The 18,523-nt window shown below is 46.0% G+C and overlaps 1 protein-coding gene across 1 annotated transcript in view; it reads left to right on the top strand.

The window, feature by feature from the left end:
• LOC109749205 (uncharacterized) overlaps positions 1-8,244 on the top strand; it is a 68,518-nt gene extending 60,274 nt beyond the window's left edge. Inside the window, exons 3-5 of the mRNA XM_040393870.1 lie at positions 6,832-7,658; positions 7,729-7,884; positions 7,978-8,244. Of these exons, the coding sequence (XP_040249804.1) occupies positions 6,832-7,658; positions 7,729-7,884; positions 7,978-8,244 (1,250 nt within the window). The remainder of the gene's footprint in view (positions 1-6,831; positions 7,659-7,728; positions 7,885-7,977) is intronic.
• The last annotated feature ends 10,279 nt before the right edge of the window (positions 8,245-18,523 follow it).

The raw sequence follows: 18,523 nt of genomic DNA, 5'->3' as shown, positions 1-18,523 counted from the left end.
CCCAACATCAATGAGCTATTCGAGCAACTCAAAGGTGCTAAAGTATTCTCCAAGCTTGACCTTCGAATGGGTTATCATCAGATTCGCATTCGTGAAGAGGATATTCCCAAGACAGCATTCAGAACAAGCTTTGGTTCTTATGAATATACTGTCATGTCTTTCGGCCTTGTCAATGCTCCTCCAACATTCTCTCGGATGATGAATTTCATCTTCAACCCCTATACCATTGAATTTGTCCTGGTGTATCTCGATGATATCTTGGTCTTCTCCAAGAATAAGAAGGATCATGCCAAACATTTGCGATTGGTGCTCGACAAGCTCAGAGAGTATCAATTCTATGCGAAGTTTTCAAAATGTGAGTTTTGGCTCGATGAAGTTCTTTACCTTGGTCACATCATCTCTGCCAAGGGCATCGCTGTTAATCCCGAGAAGGTGTCTGCAATTGTGAATTGGGAACCTCCTCAGAATGTCAAGCAGCTTCGCAGTTTTCTTGGTCTTGCAAGCTATTGCCGAAGATTCGTGAGAATTTCTCTAAGATTGCAAAGCCTCTTTCCAACCTCCTCCAGAAGCATGTGAAGTATGTCTGGTCTCCTGAGTGTGACGTTGCTTTCAACACTCTCAAAGAGAAACTCGTCACAGCTCCTGTCTTAACTCCTCCTGACGAATCCAAGTCATTCGAAGTTTTCTATGATGCTTCTCTCCAAGGTCTCGGTGCTGTGTTAATGCAGGAGAAGAAAGTTGTGGCCTATACCTCTCGTCAGTTGAAGCCCAACGAAAAGAACTACCCCACTCACGATCTTGAGTTGGCGGCAGTTGTTCATGCATTAATAACGTGGAGACATCTCTTGTTGGGAAGAAAAGTGGACATATTCACCGATCACAAGAGTCTCAAGTACATCTTCACTCAGCCCAACCTCAACCTCAGGCAAACTCGATGGGTCGAAATGATTCAAGAGTACAATCCGAGTATTGAATATACTCCAGGCAAGGCCAATGTCATTGCAGATGCTTTAAGCAGGAAGGCTTATTGCAACAGCTTAATTCTCAAGCCATTCCAACCGGATCTTTGTGAAGCTTTCTGCAAGCTGAATCTCCAAGTTGTTCCTCAAGGCTTTCTTGCCAACCTCATAGTCTCTCCTACTTTGGAAGATCAAATTCGTGAGGCACAACTCCTGGATGCCATGGTGAAGAAGGTGAAACGTGGTATCGACAAGGGTCTTTTCAAATACAACTGCTATCGCATTGATGACAGAGACACTTTATTCTTCGAGGACCGGATTGTGGTTCCTAAAGGTGATCTAAGGAAAGTCATAATGAACGAGGCGCACAATTCTCTCCTTTCCATTCATCCTGGAAGTACGAAGATGTACCATGACCTCAAGCAGTCGTATTGGTGGACTCGAATGAAGCGAGAAATCGCGCAATTCGTGAATGAATGTGATGTCTATCGAAGGGTGAAAGCAGAACACCAACGACCAGCTGGTCTCCTCCAACCTCTTGCTATCACAGAATGGAAGTTTGATCATATCGAAATGGACTTCGTGACTGTATTTCCCAAGTCCAAGCATGGAAATGATGCTATCTTCGTTGTCATTGACAAGCTTACTAAAGTGGCTCATTTCCTACCAATCAAAGAATCCATCACAGCAGCTCAGTTGGCAAAGCTTTACACCTCCAGGATTGTCTCCTTGCACGGCATTCCACAATTGATTTCTTCAGATCGTGGAAGCATCTTCACGTCTAAGTTCTGGGACTCCTTCCAGAAGGCCATGGGCACAAACATTCGCTTCAGCACAGCTTTCCATCCTCAAACTAGTGGCCAAGTCGAGCGAGTAAATCAAATTCTTGAAGATATGCTCAGGGCTTCTGTCATTTCCTTTGGCATGAAATGGGAAGATTGTCTTCCATATGCCGAATTCTCCTACAACAACAGCTTCCAAGCGAGTTCGGGCAAGGCCCCATTCGAGATTCTCTATGGCAGAAAGTGTCGTACTCCTCTAAATTGGTCAGAGACTGGTGAACGCCAACTTCTTGGCAATGACTTAATCACCGAGGCTGAAGAAATGTGTAAAGTCATCCGTGAAAATCTCAAAGCCGCGCAATCGCGCCAGAAGAGTTACTATGATAGCAAGCACCGTGATTTGGCTTTCGAGATCGGAGACCATGTCTACCTCCGCGTCTCTCCAATGAAAGTCACTCATCGCTTCGGTATCAAAGGGAAGCTTGCCCCCAGATACGTGGGTCCTTTCAAGATCATTGGCAAAAGAAGCGACCTCGCCTATCAACTTGAGCTTCCTTCCAACTTTGCGAACGTGCACGATGTGTTCCACGTGTCACAGCTTCGCAAGTGCTTCAAGACGCCTGAGCGCACCATCAACTGCGAAGAGATTCACCTCCAAGAAGATCTGTCTTATCATGAGCACCCTGTTGCTATTCTTGAAGAAACCGAGCGCAAGACTCGCAACAAGTCAATCAAATTCCTGAAAGTGAAGTGGTCGCACCATTCCGACCGAGAAGCCACCTGGGAACGCGAGGACCATCTCCGTTCTGAATATCCGGAGTTCTTTCAGTCCTAGATCTCGGGACGAGATCCTCTCATAGTGGTGGAGTGTTGTAACACCCCGGATGTGACTTTCCATATTTGTAACTCCAACTCTTGCCATTTTCGGCTATGTGTTATGATATTCCCTCCGTGGTCGGATTTTGTCTTTCGTTTTGCATTTTGTTTTCGTCATGCATCTCATATCATGTCTTCATGTGCATTGCATTTGCATACGTGTTCGTCTCATGCATCCGAGCATTTTCCCCGTTGTCCGTTTTGCAATCCGGCACTCCCACCTCCTCCGGCGCATCCCTCTTGTTTTCTTTTCGTGAGCGGGTGTTGAACATTCTTGGAATGGACTAAGGCTTTTCAAGTGGCCTTGGTATACCACCGGGAGACCACCGGTCAAATTTCGTTCCATTTGGAGGTCGTTTGGTACTCCAACGGTTAACCGGGTAACCGCAAAGTCCGTTTGTGTGTTGCAGCAAAAATCCCCCCTCAAAACAGCCCAAAACCCCTCTAAGTCACTTCCATGCTCTAGGTCGTTCGATCATGATCGTGTGGGCAAAAACCGTGCTCAATTTGGAGCCTCCTAGCTCCCTCTACCTATATATATGCATCCCTCCCGAAATACATTCGCAGTCCAAATCCTAAAAACTCCTCCCGTCGCCGCCGGACAAACCCGCCGCCGCCCTCGCCCACTCCCGCGCTGCCACGTGGCGCCGTACACCGCGCGCCGCCGAAGCCCGCGTCGGGCCCTCCTCGAGCCCGGCTCCCGCGCCCCGCCTCCTTCTTCCTCCCGCGCCGCCGAAGCTCCCCCGCCGCCTGTCGGACTCCGCCGGCGCCGCTCGCCGCCCCATCGCCGGCGCCGCCGCCCGCTCCCGCGGGACCCGTGCCACGCCGCCCGGGGTCGCCGCTCCTCTCCTCCGCCTCCTCCCGAGCTTCCCCGAGCGCCGCCCTCTCCCTCCTCCCTGACCGCGAGCTCCCTCCGGCAAGAGCTCCGGCGAGCTCGAGCTCGAGCCGAGCCGGATCCCGATCGGATCTGGAGACTGCTAGGTTGACTTTTTCTCTCTCCCGATTTCTCCAAGTCCCAGATTCTTACATGATATGCCCCTGTTCATTGCATCATAACTCTCTGCATATAGCTCCGTTTCGCGCGTGCAATATATCGAAATGTTCGTCTCGTGATACTCTACATTTTGTTCCATTGTTACATGTTCATTTGAGTCCATCTTGATGCCCAAATCTCTGGTGCAAGAGTGCTAGTTGATGTTATCTGCTGTTACTTAGCAGAACTTGGAGATTTGTTATTTTTGTTGCATTTAATCTGTGCATCTTATGAGTATGAGCTCTACATTTGTTTTGTTGTATGCCATGCCATCTTTCCTGGGGTGTATGCCATGTATTTTTGTGATCTCTGTGGTGACTAGCACAAGCATGCAAACTAGGCTCCGTAATGTTTCTGATTTCAGGGACTGTGATCTCTGTGGTGACTAGCACAAGCATGCAAACTAGGCTCCGTCTGTTACTGCAGTTATTTTGTTGCTATGTATCCATATGGCTACAGAGAGATCCATGCTAATTTTGGTGATGTTCAGTAAGGATGTTTTGTAGATATTGTTGTAATTGATCCATTCATGCCCTTATTTGCAATTATGGAGTGCCATAGCATGACTCAATCGTGCTCTACGTTTGCTATAAAATATTTCTGGCAGATTGTTTACGTGTTATTCAATTTTGCCAAGCTTGTTGTAGTTGTTCCATACATGCTATGTACTTGCTCTTGTCATGGATAGCTTCATAAACTTTCCATCTTGCTGTAGGTATGCTTTTTTAGTCATGCATTGCTTTGTGGTGAGTGCATTAAGCTCACCAAGATGCCTTCATATTATTGTTTCTGCCATGCTCTGTTTTCTGCTAAGTCCGAAACCTGTTAACGACACTTCCTATGTTTACATGGTTGCCATCATATCTTCTGATCCTTTTTGGCTTATGGTCATTAAGGGACTTTTCTCATATGCATTTACTAGAATACTGCCATGCCTTGTTTTGCTATGTTAAGTTCCTGTAGCATGTTGATTTTGTGCTCTGAACATTGCTACCTGATGCTGTTTCAGTCATGTCCAGTAATTTCACCAAGTCTGTGAACCTGTTATCTTTTGCACTTTTGCCATGCTTGTTTGAACCTGTCATGTTGTGATCTAGCCGTAGCTCAGTGTTCATCTTTTGTCAAGCATCTCCTGTAGATTACTGTCATATGCTTTGTTGCTATGTTGGAGTGCTGTAGCATTGTTACTTGTTGCATTCTAAGTGCTATCATGCTGTTTAATCTCAGATTCGTGTCATTTTTGTTTTGCTTGCCATTTGCAAACCATGCATCCGTTTCCGGTGATCTTTATATCGATTTCAACCGAAATCATCTCATATTTCCAGTGGAATGCTTGGTTTGCCAAGTTACTGCCTTGGTCATCATTTTCCTTCCGGAGCACGCATATCATATCTTGCATATCATTCATGTATTGCATCATGTTGCTTGTGCCTTTCCCGTGATTGATTGTGGTTCCGTTGCTTGTGCTCTTGTTTTGGGTAGAGCCGGGAGACGAGTTCATGAACGAGGAACCTGTTGAGTACGCTTACGAGGATCAAGCTTTCGACAACTCTGAGAACCTTGCAGGCAAGATGACCATACCCTCGAAATCACTTCTATCTTTGTTTTGCTAGTTGTTCGTTCTATTGCCATGCTGCGCTACCTACCACTTGCTATATCATGCCTCCAATATTGCCATGTCAGCCTCTAACCATCCTTTCCTAGCAAACCGTTGTTTGGCTAAGTTACCGCTTTTGCTTAGCCCTTCTTATAGCATTGCTAGTTGCAGGTGAAGTTGAAGTGTGTTCCATGTTGGAACATGGATATGTTTGGATATCACAATATCCCTTATTTAATTAATGCATCTATATATTTGGTAAAGGGTGGAAGGCTCGGCCTTATGCCTGGTGTTTTGTTCCACTCTTGCCGCCCTAGTTTCCTTCATACCGGTATTATGTTCCTTGAGTTTGCGTTCCTTACGCGGTTGGGTGATTTATGGGACCCCCTTGACAGTTCGCCTTGAATAAAACTCCTCCAGCAAGGCCCAACCTTGGTTTTACCATTTGCCACCTAAGCCTTTTCCCCCGGGTTTTCGCGAGCCCGAGGGTCATCTTTATTTTAACCCCCCCCCCCCTCCCCCCGGGGCTAGTGCTCCTTCAAGTGTTGGTCCGAACTGAGTAGACTGCGGGGCCCCTCGTGGAAACTCGAGGTCTGGTTTTACTCGTAGGATGTCTCATCCGGTGTTGCCCTGAGAACGAGATATGTGCAGCTCCTATCGGGATTTGTCGGCACATCGGGCGGCTTTGCTGGTCTTGTTTTACCATTGTCGAAATGTCTTGTAAACCGGGATTCCGAGACTGATCGGGTCTTTCCGGGAGAAGGTTTATTCTTCGTTGACCGTGAGAGCTTATGATGGGCTAAGTTGGGACACCCCTGCAGGGTATTATCTTTCGAAAGCCGTGCCCGCGGTTATGAGGCAGATGGGAATTTGTTAATGTCCGGTTGTAGAGAACTTGTCACTTGACCCAATTAAAATACATCAACTGCGTGTGTAGCCGTGATGGTCTCTTCTCGGCGGAGTCCGGGAAGTGAACACGGTTTGAGTTATGCATGAACGTAAGTAGTTTCAGGATCACTTCTTGATCATTTCTAGCTTCGCGACCGTTACGTTGCTTCTCTTCTCGCTCTCGTTTGCGTATGTTAGCCACCATATATGCTTAGTGCCTGCTGCAGCTCCACCTCATTACACCATCCTTTCCTATAAGCTTAAATAGTCTTGATCTCGCGGGTGTGAGATTTCTGAGTCCTCGTGACTCACAGATTCTACCAATACAGTTGCAGGTGTCGACGATGCCAGTGCAGGTGACGCAACCGAGCTCAAGTGGGAGTTCGATGAGGAACGTGGTCGTTACTATGTGTCTTTTCCTGATGATCAGTAGTGGAGCCCAGTTGGGTCGATCGGGGATCTAGCATTTGGGGTTATCTTATTTTCATTTGGATTTGACCATAGTCGGTCTATGAGTGAATTTTGGATGATGTATGAATATTATATTTATGTATTGTGTGAAGTGGCGATTGTAAGCCAACTCTCGCTATCCCATTCTTGTTCATTACATGGGATTGTGTGAAGATGACCCTTCTTGCGATAAAACCACAATGCAGTTATGCCTCTAAGTCGTGCCTCGACACGTGGGAGATATAGCCGCATCGTGGGCGTTATACCTCCTCTCCAGACGGTGGCGTCAGCTTCCTGCCATGCTCTCACGGCTTACAATAAGTGCTCAGGACTTCCTACCCTCAAAAGCTAAAACCAGCTTGTCCAAACATGAATTGGTTCGGAGGACCGATGAAGCTGTGGTCGAAGCCACAAGGAGCATACTGGCACGCAGGGATCCGGGTGGATGCATCATCAGTCTCTTGAGGATGACATTCTACTTGAGAGATGATGCCCCCATATCCATTGGGGATGATGTTAGCAACACCATGGCGACACACAAGATTGAGCAAGCAGAATTCACAGTTTTGGCAGACAAGAAATGCGTAGAGTACACCACTGACGATTTGGAGAACAATGGGGCACGGTTCGTGTCATTTTTCAACGAGTCTCCGAATGCATTTGCTGGTCTCACACGTCTCTACCTGGAGATATTGATATTTGCTACATCTGACTTTGTATCCAACATCACGGTTACTTGCAAGCAACTAAAATATTTAGGTTTTTTCCATTGCTACACGTACACGGAGGGGTTGATAATGCTTGAAGTTGAACACACACAACTGAGTGAGCTATGTATTATCAATTGTCGTTTTGGCATGGTCAAGCTCACTAGGCTTCCAAAACTCACCCGATTGGCGTTTGAGCATTGGCTGTCTTATGAAGAACCACCATTGTCAATTGGTTATGTACCATTACTTAAGGCTCTGAGCCTTTCAAATGTTGCTAGTAGTAGCCACAAAATGGTCGAGTTAAGTAAGTTTCTGTATGAGACCTCTGTTCGAGACCTGAGGTTGGGGTTTAAATTCGAAAAGGTAAGTCGGGATGATTGCTTTGTTTTATCTTCACTTGTTCTCTGCTCATCCTACATGTTTATTGTTGCAGATCTGGGTTCAACCAGAGTGTCTGAATAAAAGGCTGGCATTTGTGTTCTGCCAACTAAAGATTGTCAATCTAGTTAACATCCCTGAAGGGTATGATCTCACCTGGACAATGTTCGTTTTGGAAGCGGCGCCGATCCTGGAGGAGCTCTACATGATGGTATATGCTCCTAGCTAAAGTTTCTTGTTTAATGTACGCCAGTAAAATTAACCTGTTCCATTTACCTTTGTCCTATAAGTGGCATGCATGTAGGTAATGGATCATCCATGTGAAATGCAAACGAGCCAAGAGATTAGCGAGAACAAGGGTGTTGAATGGGAATCACCTACATCAAATTTCAAGCACCACTGTCTGACCAAGTTCATCATGTTCGGCTTTCAGGTTAATGACTACATGGTGGATCATGTCAAGCGTGTCATGAAAGCGGCAGTGAATTTACAAGATGTGTACCTGCATGATAGACTGATATGTGATAAGTGCCCATGGAAACTAGATATATTCACCCACATGGCCACATGATAGCTTGGTACGTGACATGTGCCCAGGCCCGCATCTGCCGATAAACTTCCCGCTAACAAGTGAAGAACGGCGTTCAGTGCAAAAGCGAATGCCCCGCGGCATCGGGTCACTTGCAATCATCCACTTCCTAACGAATTTGTACAACCCGGCGGCTTATAGCCTTTGAGAAAACCAAGAATTGATAACCCTTTTGAGACACCAATTTCAATCTTTGATGGTGGGCTTGAACTTAATCATTTATGTAAGTCATAGCCCTGTAAATCCTGCACAGAGTTTAAACAACATATGCCCTGGCGACTTAACGTTAAAAGCTAGGGCGGGTAACCACCCAAATGTAGTCTTATCCTGCACACAAGTAGATCACAAGATCCATTGGCGGTTTACCGCAGGGCGGGTCATAATATCTCACATATAACCATTGTGATATTGAATTTGTACTGCCGGTTTACATGACCTGTGTAGTAAGGGTGATGACCCGATCCTTAGAAGCCAATGCTTCCACATAGATGATGATTGTCATAAGCTGGCGATTTATCATCGAAAATCAAGCCGGGTTAAATAGCAACCACTCATATACACTTTAGATATGAAAAAAGAGCTTCAAATAAAATCCAAAAATTGTTTGCAAAAAGAGACTTCAAAAAAATTTGAGGCTTCTGATTCGAATACGATCAGAAAACCATCCCAAAGGGGTTAAGCTAAGATTCGAATACGATCATATAGCCCCCAGTGGCTTTGGCGTTGCCGATCAAGAGGGTACCGACAGCTATGTTCTCTTTGGTTCGAATACGACCTATGTTTGAACAGGAAGCCCCCAAATGACCTTGAGAGTTGTTTAACGACGCTGATTCGAATACGATCCACGTCACTTCCCAAAGGGGGTTGAGCTATGGTTCAAATATGACCAAGAAACTCCCCAATGAGCTCGGCAGTGTGCCGATCAAAAGGGTATCGACAGCTATGTTCTCTTTGGTTCGAATACGACCTATGTTTGAACAGGAAGCCCCCTAGTGATCATAAGAATATTTAACAACTCTGATTCGAATACGATTAGGGTCACACCAAAAAGGTTAAGCTAAATTCGAATACGATCAGCTCCCAATGGTCATTAAAGCAGGGTACGTATGTTTGGGTTGTGCTTTGTAAAGACTCTTTTTGGTCCCTTCAATTTTTCCTGAGAACTCGAACTTTGCGAGAGATAAATTCTTTTTGAACCGGAAAAACCGGATATTGAAAGTTTCAAAGCTTTGTGATAAACAAATTTACCTTAAACCGGATTTGAGAGCTTCAAAACTTTGTGGCAGATAAATTTCCCTTGAACCGGATTTTAAACCGGATATTTAAGAGCTTCGGCGCTTTGTGGGAGATGTCAAGTCTCTTGAGCCGGATCTAAACCGGAATCCTTCTTTTTAAGCCGGAAATTTTCTGACGGCCTTTAAACTTTTCACCAATATGGCGGCAGCCTCCGGGACCGGGTTATTTTTCCCTCCAATGACCCGGAGTTCTTGAATGCATTGAAATCGACCAATGATGCCGAGTCATATCATTGTAGCCCCCGAGTCTCAAGACGACTCGAGGAGTTGGCTTTGAGATTCTCCATATTGACCATAGCATAAGGTGTATATCATTGGTGTTGATAACGCGATGTGAATCCACAGAAAATTGAGGTGACTGCGGCGGGTTATAAATGACCCCGTATGAGCCGTGTCAGCAACTCGGCCAATGGTTCCTTCCAACTGGATGTTTTGAAGTTAACCAAACTGTAGTGGCGGCGACTTGTGTGCATGCCCATTGAGCCGTCCAGTGCCGACCGCGGCTGGTAACACATGACAATTTTCCTCCAAGCTGTTGGAAGAAAACCGGGCTTCCCAAGTAGTGACTTGCTCATATTCAATAATCCGCTCATGCAGACAAATGCAGTCCTGGTGTGTCGATGTAGACCAGGCCGCAATAGACGGATGGAAAAGACAACCGCCGCATCAGAGGCAGCTCAAACAGATGAACCGGCTGTGGCGCTGTAAACCGGCGCGAGCGAGTCAACCATGTTTTTTTTGACGTAGTGAACAAATGTCCTGCATCAACAATAGTACAGACCAAGGAAAAGATAAACTGCTCTTTGACAAAAATACTATGTATTAAGAACAAACTTGGATGAATATCACCTGATTCGCGCGGGCAACAGATGAGCCAGCCACGGCACTGTAATCCGATGTGGACGGGGGAGTCGGCCGCGGGGGGTGAATCGGCCGCAGGAGCAAACAGATGAATCGGCCGCGGCGATGTAAACCGGTGCGGACGAGCAAATTGTCCTCCTCGTGGTAAGCCGATGCGGACGCGTGAACCGGTCGCGAGGGCGGGCGGGCGAGTCGTTTGTGGTGCTGCAATGCAGCGCGGACGGGCAAGTCGGCCGGCGCATTGACGTAATCCGGATCATGACACGCCAGTCCGTGAAACCGCGCGGTACCGCCGAACGTGCCTCCGTGGCATAACACCACTTTGTAATGAATGATTCTCCTGCATATGAAAATACCGTAGAGCAGAGTAGTTGTGCTCATAGTAATTAAAGTATACTAAGAAGATGCATAGGAGAAATAACACCTGATGTGTCTAGGCCGGAAGTAATCCGCCATAAAGTTAATTACAGGTAGGTCAACCGTAGCACTGTAAACCGGTGCGGTCGAGAGAGTCGGCCGCGGCGTTGTAAGCTGGTGCGGACGAGAGAGTCGGCCGCAGACGTGTGAGTTGTCCTCCTTGTTGCAAGCCGGTGGGGGAGTCCGTTGAGTAACGACGACCACCTGTGCCAAAAGATATTGGCGTGCCTCCATCCCCATGGTATAATATCACTTTTTGTCATAAATAATTGCCCTGCATAAACAATATTGCAAGCCGGAGTAATTGTTCTTTGACAAAAAGCAATATATGCTGATAAACTTAAATGGATAGATATCACCTGATTGTTCGGATGACGGATGATCCGTTCAACACAGCAAAGGCGGCTCAGGCAGATCGACGTCTCAATATAGCCCGGGCGGCTCAACACGGCAGAGGTGGCTCAACACAGCAGCGAAACGGAGGCATCACCATGGCGGTGGCTCAGAAACTGCAGCAGCAGCGCGTTTGAGACGGCGGAAGCGGCGACTTGAACAGCTTGAAATGGACGCGAGTCGACCCGGGGGCAGGCGGCGGCTCATCGTGTGACGGCGGCTCTCCGGCTGCGGATCAACACGGGGAGGCTCTCCAGTGGCAGAGGTAGCTTTATGAAGGCGACGGTCTGCTACTTGATTTGCAGCTTTCAGCCTGACTTAGAATCCGAATTGGCTCGCAGGTGACTCGAGGTGGCGAAGACGGCTCACCGCAGGCGAGGCGGGTCACAGCAGGGCCCAATCCGGGCGGCTCGAGGCGGGAGCAGCCACAGATTACTGTTGAGGTGAGGGCTGCGGACACGGCTTAGTTTGCACGAGGTCGACACCGACGAGGAAAAATCTGCAGCAGAAGGATCCGGGCGGCTCGACAAAGCCAGAGCCATGGTCGGCAAGGGTGGCGGCTCAGACGGCCATAGGGTCGGCGGCTCGTTGGCAGCGGATGACAGATCGATGAAGCGATAGCCGATCAACGGAAACGCTGCGACGGGGCGATCCGACGCAGCCGCAAGCGGCAGAGTCCGAATTCAAACCTCCCTCCACGTCCTTTTCGGGTCGTGATTGCTTTGTCTTTTTCTTCCTCTTCCTTCTCAACTCCGTATCCTGTTCATCTTTGTGTATGCTCAATGCGTAAGCCTTCCACACCTCAGCCCTGTCACATTATTGCTAGTTTCTCGACTCCCAATCGAACATGCAATGAGCAGAAAGCACCAAAACTCCATGTTCCTTGTATAGCCCATACTAGTACAATAATAACTGGTTCAGTAATATGTCTTCACGTCAATTGCGGCCGGCTTGCTGTGATGTAAACAACGGCAGTTGATTTTGACCACTGGGTTTGACTGACAAAGCACCTCCTTGTACACAGATTTGCTTTAGTAAAGATTCGTAAAAATAGTCCACAAATAAGTTCTCCTGGGAGCTTGTGTATGTACGTGGCGATGTACTGGCCTGGCATATTACTTTTTCTTTTTTTTCTTTCAGAAGGATTTGACGCGGAGGTCGCGTGCACCAGCTGCGACTTCCATCAATCAGACAATCCTTGGGACTTGAAACAAATCCGTGTACGTTGCCTGCCATGGATGTAATCTGCTTCACGTGCACTGGCTCTCGCAGTAGAGAACGGCAATTAAACAACGGAATACTCTGAGTCAGTCTCGGACTCGGCGGATCATCACGGCGCGTCTGGCGGCCGTACAATATGCAACCTAAAACAATCTCAATCTCATACATGCTGATCCGACTGCTCGTTGATGGCGTAGATCCTCTTCACACCGGCTCTTGTTTCATCCAAAAAATTGTGAACTCCTCGTCCCTAAAAGAGATCCCTCCAAGAACTCAACACCACCGTGCGCAAGCCCCACGGTGGGCGCCAACTGTCGTGGAATTGTCACGGCAGATGTCCTTAGCGTGAGGACACAGTCGTGAGGCCAGCGCATCTATGTGGTAGCTTGAGAGGGGTTGATTGGGATAAGAGTCGCAGGGCGGATCAACGCACAAGACAAGGGTTTAGACAGCTTCGGGCCCTGGGAAACATCATCCGGTAACAACCCTACACGCTGTTTGAGGCTAGGTCTCATTATGATCACAGGAGAGTCGCCGGCTCCGGCTCTCGGTGTTTAGCCCTAGAGATTATTTCTTGTTTTCTTCTCCCTCTTGGGGTGCCCTGCCCCTCCTTATATAAGTTAGAGGGGCGGGTTACATGTGGAGTCCTAGTAACTAAGGATTGCCAATCTAGTTGACATCCCTGAAGGCTACGATCTCACCCGGACAATGTTCATTTTGGAGGCGGCACCGTCCCTGGAGGAGCTCTACATGAAGGTATGTTATTACCTACTAAAGCTTATTCTTTCATGTACGCATGTGAAATTAACCTGTTCCATTTACATTTGTCCTATGGGTGGCATGCATGTAGGTAATGAATCATCCATGTGAAATACAAATGAATCCAGAAATTAGGACGGAGCACTTGTATAGCAACAATAAGGGTGTTGAGTGGAAATCCCCTACATCAAACTTCAAGCATCATCGTCTGACCAAGTTCATCCTCTTCGGCTTGTATGTGACATGTACCAATGCCGGAATGGTCAAAAGCTAATAAGGTTCCCGCTGACAAATGAGGAGCGGTGTTTGGTGCAGAAAAGAATGCCCCGGGGCATTGGGTCACTTACTGCAATCCACTTCCTGAGGGCTGATGAAATAAGGGATAGCTGGAGACTCTTTTCGTGCTTCAGAAGATAGCTGAAGGTTGTTGAGGCAATTTATTTAGTACCCATTGGTTGGACTATTTGTCGAGTTTTTTTTTTGTTTGATATGCTTTTGTAGTTGCTAAGGCCTTGTATAAATAAAAACCAGTTTAAGGTAATTGTGTCACTATTGTCCGTTAATTGGAGAATTTGATAATCCAGTTAAATGTTAGACCATGTGTGTAGAGTTATTTTGATCCAATGATCTGGGATGGCCATGAGTGCATTAGTTGATACCGTTCTTATCTTAAAGATCATCATGTATAAAAAAAGTTCAATGTGTATTTTAATGCTCATCATCCAATAATTTAAAAAGGTTCATAATGTTTCCGGAAAAAACGTTTAGCATGAAAAGCATGGTGTTTTTATTAATATTCTAATTTAAATGGTTCATGACATGTTATAAAAAATGTTGTATGAAAATCAAAAAATTTCCTACGAAACACCCAAGATCTAATCTAGGAGATGTATAGCAACGAGAGGGGAACGTGTCTACATATCCTTGTAGACCGAAAGCGTTAGCGTCATAACGTGGTTGATGTAGTCGTACCCTTCACGTGGTTGACTGGTGAACAGACGACACCTCCGAGATTAGCACAGGTTTAGCTCGATGACGTCCTCTCCTTCTTATCCAGCAAGCTGGGAGAGGAGGTAGATGAGATTGAAACCAGCACGACGGCGTGGTGGTGGTGGTGGCAGCGAAATTCCGGCAGGGCTTTGCCAAGCGCTGACGGAATATGGAGGAGGAGTTAAGGGAGGGAGACGGGGCAAGTGCGGAAGAGTTGGCTGCCCCTACGCCTCCCCACTATATATATGGGTGATAGAGGGGCGTGCCACTAGCCCCCCTCCCAAGGCAGGGGCGCCCTGGCGATCTCTTATTTAGAAAATGTTCCCCGTGTGTAATTTAAAAAGGTTTCTCATGTATTTTAAAAAAATATTCCACATCTATTTAAAATGCTGTATGAAAAATGGGCATCATGTGATAAACATTGTTCATTGCGTATCTACAATTATTCGTCGTGTATCTACGAATTGTTCATTCATTTTGCATAATTGTCCATAAGGTATTCAAAAACATTCACCGAGTACCTGAACTGTCATTGTTTATTAAAAGTTGTTCATCGTGTATCCAGAAATTGTTCACTGTGTATTTAAATAATGTTCGTACTCTTTTAAAAGTTGTTCATCATGTATTACAAATTGTTGGCCACGTATCTATAATTTTTTTTGTTGTGGGAACTACGCGTTAATATGTGGGCCTCTTTGTTTGAACCTCTCCTATCATGTACGAATGGGAGCACGCCGAATTCTGCAATCCCGGCTTTCCTTAATTGAGTTGATCGCTTCAAGGCAGTCGCTTGTGATTCTTACAATGCGAAGTAGCAGATCATTCACAAGTGAAAGAGCTTCACGGCATGCAAGAGCCTTCAAACGTTATGCTCGATTCTTTGAGGAAAGCAGCATGCATGCCTCTTGCAATTACAACAACTGAATCATGTTATTATTTTTCCCTGTGGCGACATCAACATTCGGTTTGGCACATCCCTCTAAAGGCGGAATCTAGGTCATGGCCTGGGTTGGTGTTGTTGCATTAGCAGTCGGCTTGTGATTCTCAGGTATTTCCAACTTCGCTACAGATCTTTCTACAAATCAACGAGCGCGTACAGAGTCTACGGACCCTAATATATCTCCCCATGTATAGCTTTTCTGCTCGCATGCCCACAAGGTAACAAAGATTTTTGTTGACTCGCGATGTGGTAATTTCTCAATCAACGAGAGAATCCAGCCCTCAGCTTGATCTCATGGGTAACTGCTACTTATTTTGACGCTTCATCAGACGCTAACACACGAACACATTTTGACATGTGGTATATCATCGAATGCTGTCATGAGTCTGCTTGTCCACACACAAGGCATTTTTTTTTCCAAAAGGGGGTTTGCCCCGGCCTCTGCATCAGAACGATGCATACGGCCAAAATTATTAATAAGCAAGAGATCCAACATAAGTCTCCAAGTCTCGAACAAAGTGCTAAACAAAGGCTCACGAAGAGCAAAACAGCCAAGGAAAAGCCACAACCGGCTGGCATAAAAATATAGGAGCACTATATGCCTATCCTATTACATGACCGCCATCCAAACCAGTTGAAAAAATCCCGTGCTACTATCTCCCATCGGGTAGACGCAGTAACCAAATGCTCCCTGGCCTCCGTTGGAGTGAGTAGCGACCACATACGGATCAACGCAGTGGCCCTGAAGATAACCTGCAAAAAGTGAATGTTTGTTGTTCTGTTAAAAACCAGATCATTTCTGCAGTTCCAGACTAGCCAAAATAAAGCACAAACGCCTACACGAATGTGTTTCACTGTATCTGAATCTATCCCATCAAGCCACGTCCCAAATAACGCGTTGATAGAATTCGGTGGCATAATATTAAAAGCTATGTGAACCGACCGCCACATAATTTTTGCCAGCGGACAATCAAGAAAGAGGTGTTTGATTGATTCATTTTGGTCACAAAAGCTACATCTTGTAGAACCTATCTAGTTACGTTTTACCAAATTATCCTTAGTCAAAATAACTTGTTTATGCACAAACCACATAAACACTTTGATTTTCAAAGGAACTTTAACTTTCCAGACATGCTTCGAGCTAGGAATCACGCTAGAGTTAATAACAGCCAGATACATGGATTTGACCGAGAACACTCCGTTCTTAGTAAGTTTCCAACACAACTGATCTGGCTGTTGAGACAACTGAATATCCATCAATCTTCTCACAAGATGGAGCCAGGCTTCCCAACGGTTTCCCACTAGCGTCCTCTGAAATTGAATATTGAGTGGAGTGGAGTTCAGAACTGTTGCAACGTAAGCATCTCTACGCTGAACAATGTTATACAAAGAAGGATATTGAAGTGCGAGGGGCGTCTCCCCAAGCCACGTATCCTCCCAGAACCTTGTAACAGTACCGTCTCCGACTATGAACCTTGTCCTATGGAAAAAAAGTGGTTTAACACCCATCAATCCTTTTCAAAAGGGTGAATCAGTCGGCCTCACTGTCACCTGGAACAAGGTTTTAGAGTGAAGATACTTATTACGCAAGATTTGAGCCCAAGTGGCCTCCGTCTCGGTTGAAAGCTTAAACAGCCACTTGCTAAGGAGACATATGTTCTTCACTTCCAGATTCTCAATACCTAGACCCCCTTGGTCCTTCGGCCTACAGATGATATCCCATCTAGCAAGTCTGTATTTTTGCTTAAGTTCATCACTCTGCCAAAAGAAAGCGAGACCGATAGAAATCAAGCCTCTTCCGAACTCCAACCGGTATCTCGAAAAAGGAGAGAAGAAACATGGGCATACTCGTGAGGACCGAATTAATAAGGATTAATCGTCCTCCATATGACATGAGCTTGCCTTTCCAACAGCTCAATTTCTTCTCAAAACGGTGCACTTCTATACTTTGATGGTCAGCTTATGATGATAAATGGGTATACCTAAATATGTGAACGGTAAAGCCTCCAATTCACATCCGAACAATTGTTTGTACGCTTCTTGGTCATCATTAGCTCTTCCGAAACAGAACAATTCGCTCTTGTGGAAGTTAATTTTTAACCCAGTCAATTGTTCGAATAAGCATAACACGAGCTTCATGTTTCGCGCTTTTGCCAAGTCGTGCTCCATGAAGATGATAGTATCATCAGTATACTGAAGAATGGATACGCCTCCATCAACTAAGTGCGGAACAAGGCCACCTACCTGACCCGCATCCTTAGCCGTCCTATGAGAATAGTCAACATATCTACCACTATGTTGAATAGGATGGGTGACATCGGATCCCCTTGCCTCAAACCTTTGTGTGTTTGGAAGTAGTGACCTATGTCATCGTTCACTTTAATCCCAACACTCCCTTTTTGCGTGAAAGATTCTACCTGGTGTCTCCAGGCCTGATCAAAACCTTTCATACGCAATGCCTGTTGAAGGAAGGGCCATTTGACTTTATCGTATGCTTTCTCAAAGTTCACTTTGAAAATAACTCCATCGAGCTTTTTTGAGTGAATCTCATGGAGCGTTTCATGCAAGACGACCACCCCTTCTAGGATGTTTCTGTCCGGCATAAAAGCGGTTTGGGACGGTTGCACCACCGAGTGCGCAATTTGCGTAAGCCTATTAGTCCCAACCTTGGTGAAAATTTTGAAACTAACATTAAGAAGACAGATAGGCCTGAAAATGTTGAACTGCTCAATGCGAACGGCCTCTGTTTTCTTAGGAAGTAAAGTTATCGTTCCAAAATTCAGTTGAAACAGTTGAAGCTGTCCAAAGAATAGCTCATGGAACATCGGAAGCAAATCCCCCTTAATAAAGTGCCAACATTTTTTATAAAACTCCGCCGGAAAACCATCCGGCCCTGGAGCCTTATTGTTCTTCATTTGTGAAATGGCCTCAAACACCTCTTTCTCTGAAAAAGGGGCTGTCAAAATCTCATTCTCGTATGTCGCAAGTTGAGGAACATCCTCAACCCTGGACTCATCTAAGGACACGAAGTTATCCTCCGGAGGTCCAAACAACTGCTTATAGAAATTGGTTATATAAACTTTCAGATTTTCATGTCCTACAATCGTCCCTTCATCCTGCTCTAGCTGGAAAATCCTCTTCTTGCGGTGCTTGCCATTTGCAATCATATGAAAGAATTGAGTGTTATCATCCCCTTGGACGATTTTGCGAACCTTAGCTCGCAAAGCCCACTTCAATTCCTCCTCTCAAAGAAGTTCTTTCAGTCTCAACTCTGCCTCCATCTTAGTTTCCAGCTCTCTGGTATCTAAAATAGATGTTTCGGCTTTTAAGTCTAGGGCTTGAATAAGTAAAAGGAGCCATTCCTTCTCAGCCTTATAAATCCCAT

This window comes from Aegilops tauschii, chromosome 6, assembly GCF_002575655.3.
Source record: "Aegilops tauschii subsp. strangulata cultivar AL8/78 chromosome 6, Aet v6.0, whole genome shotgun sequence".
Lineage (NCBI taxonomy): Eukaryota > Viridiplantae > Streptophyta > Magnoliopsida > Poales > Poaceae > Aegilops > Aegilops tauschii.
The sequence above is the reverse complement of the archived record's forward strand: the minus strand, read 5'-3'. Positions and strand labels throughout refer to the sequence as shown.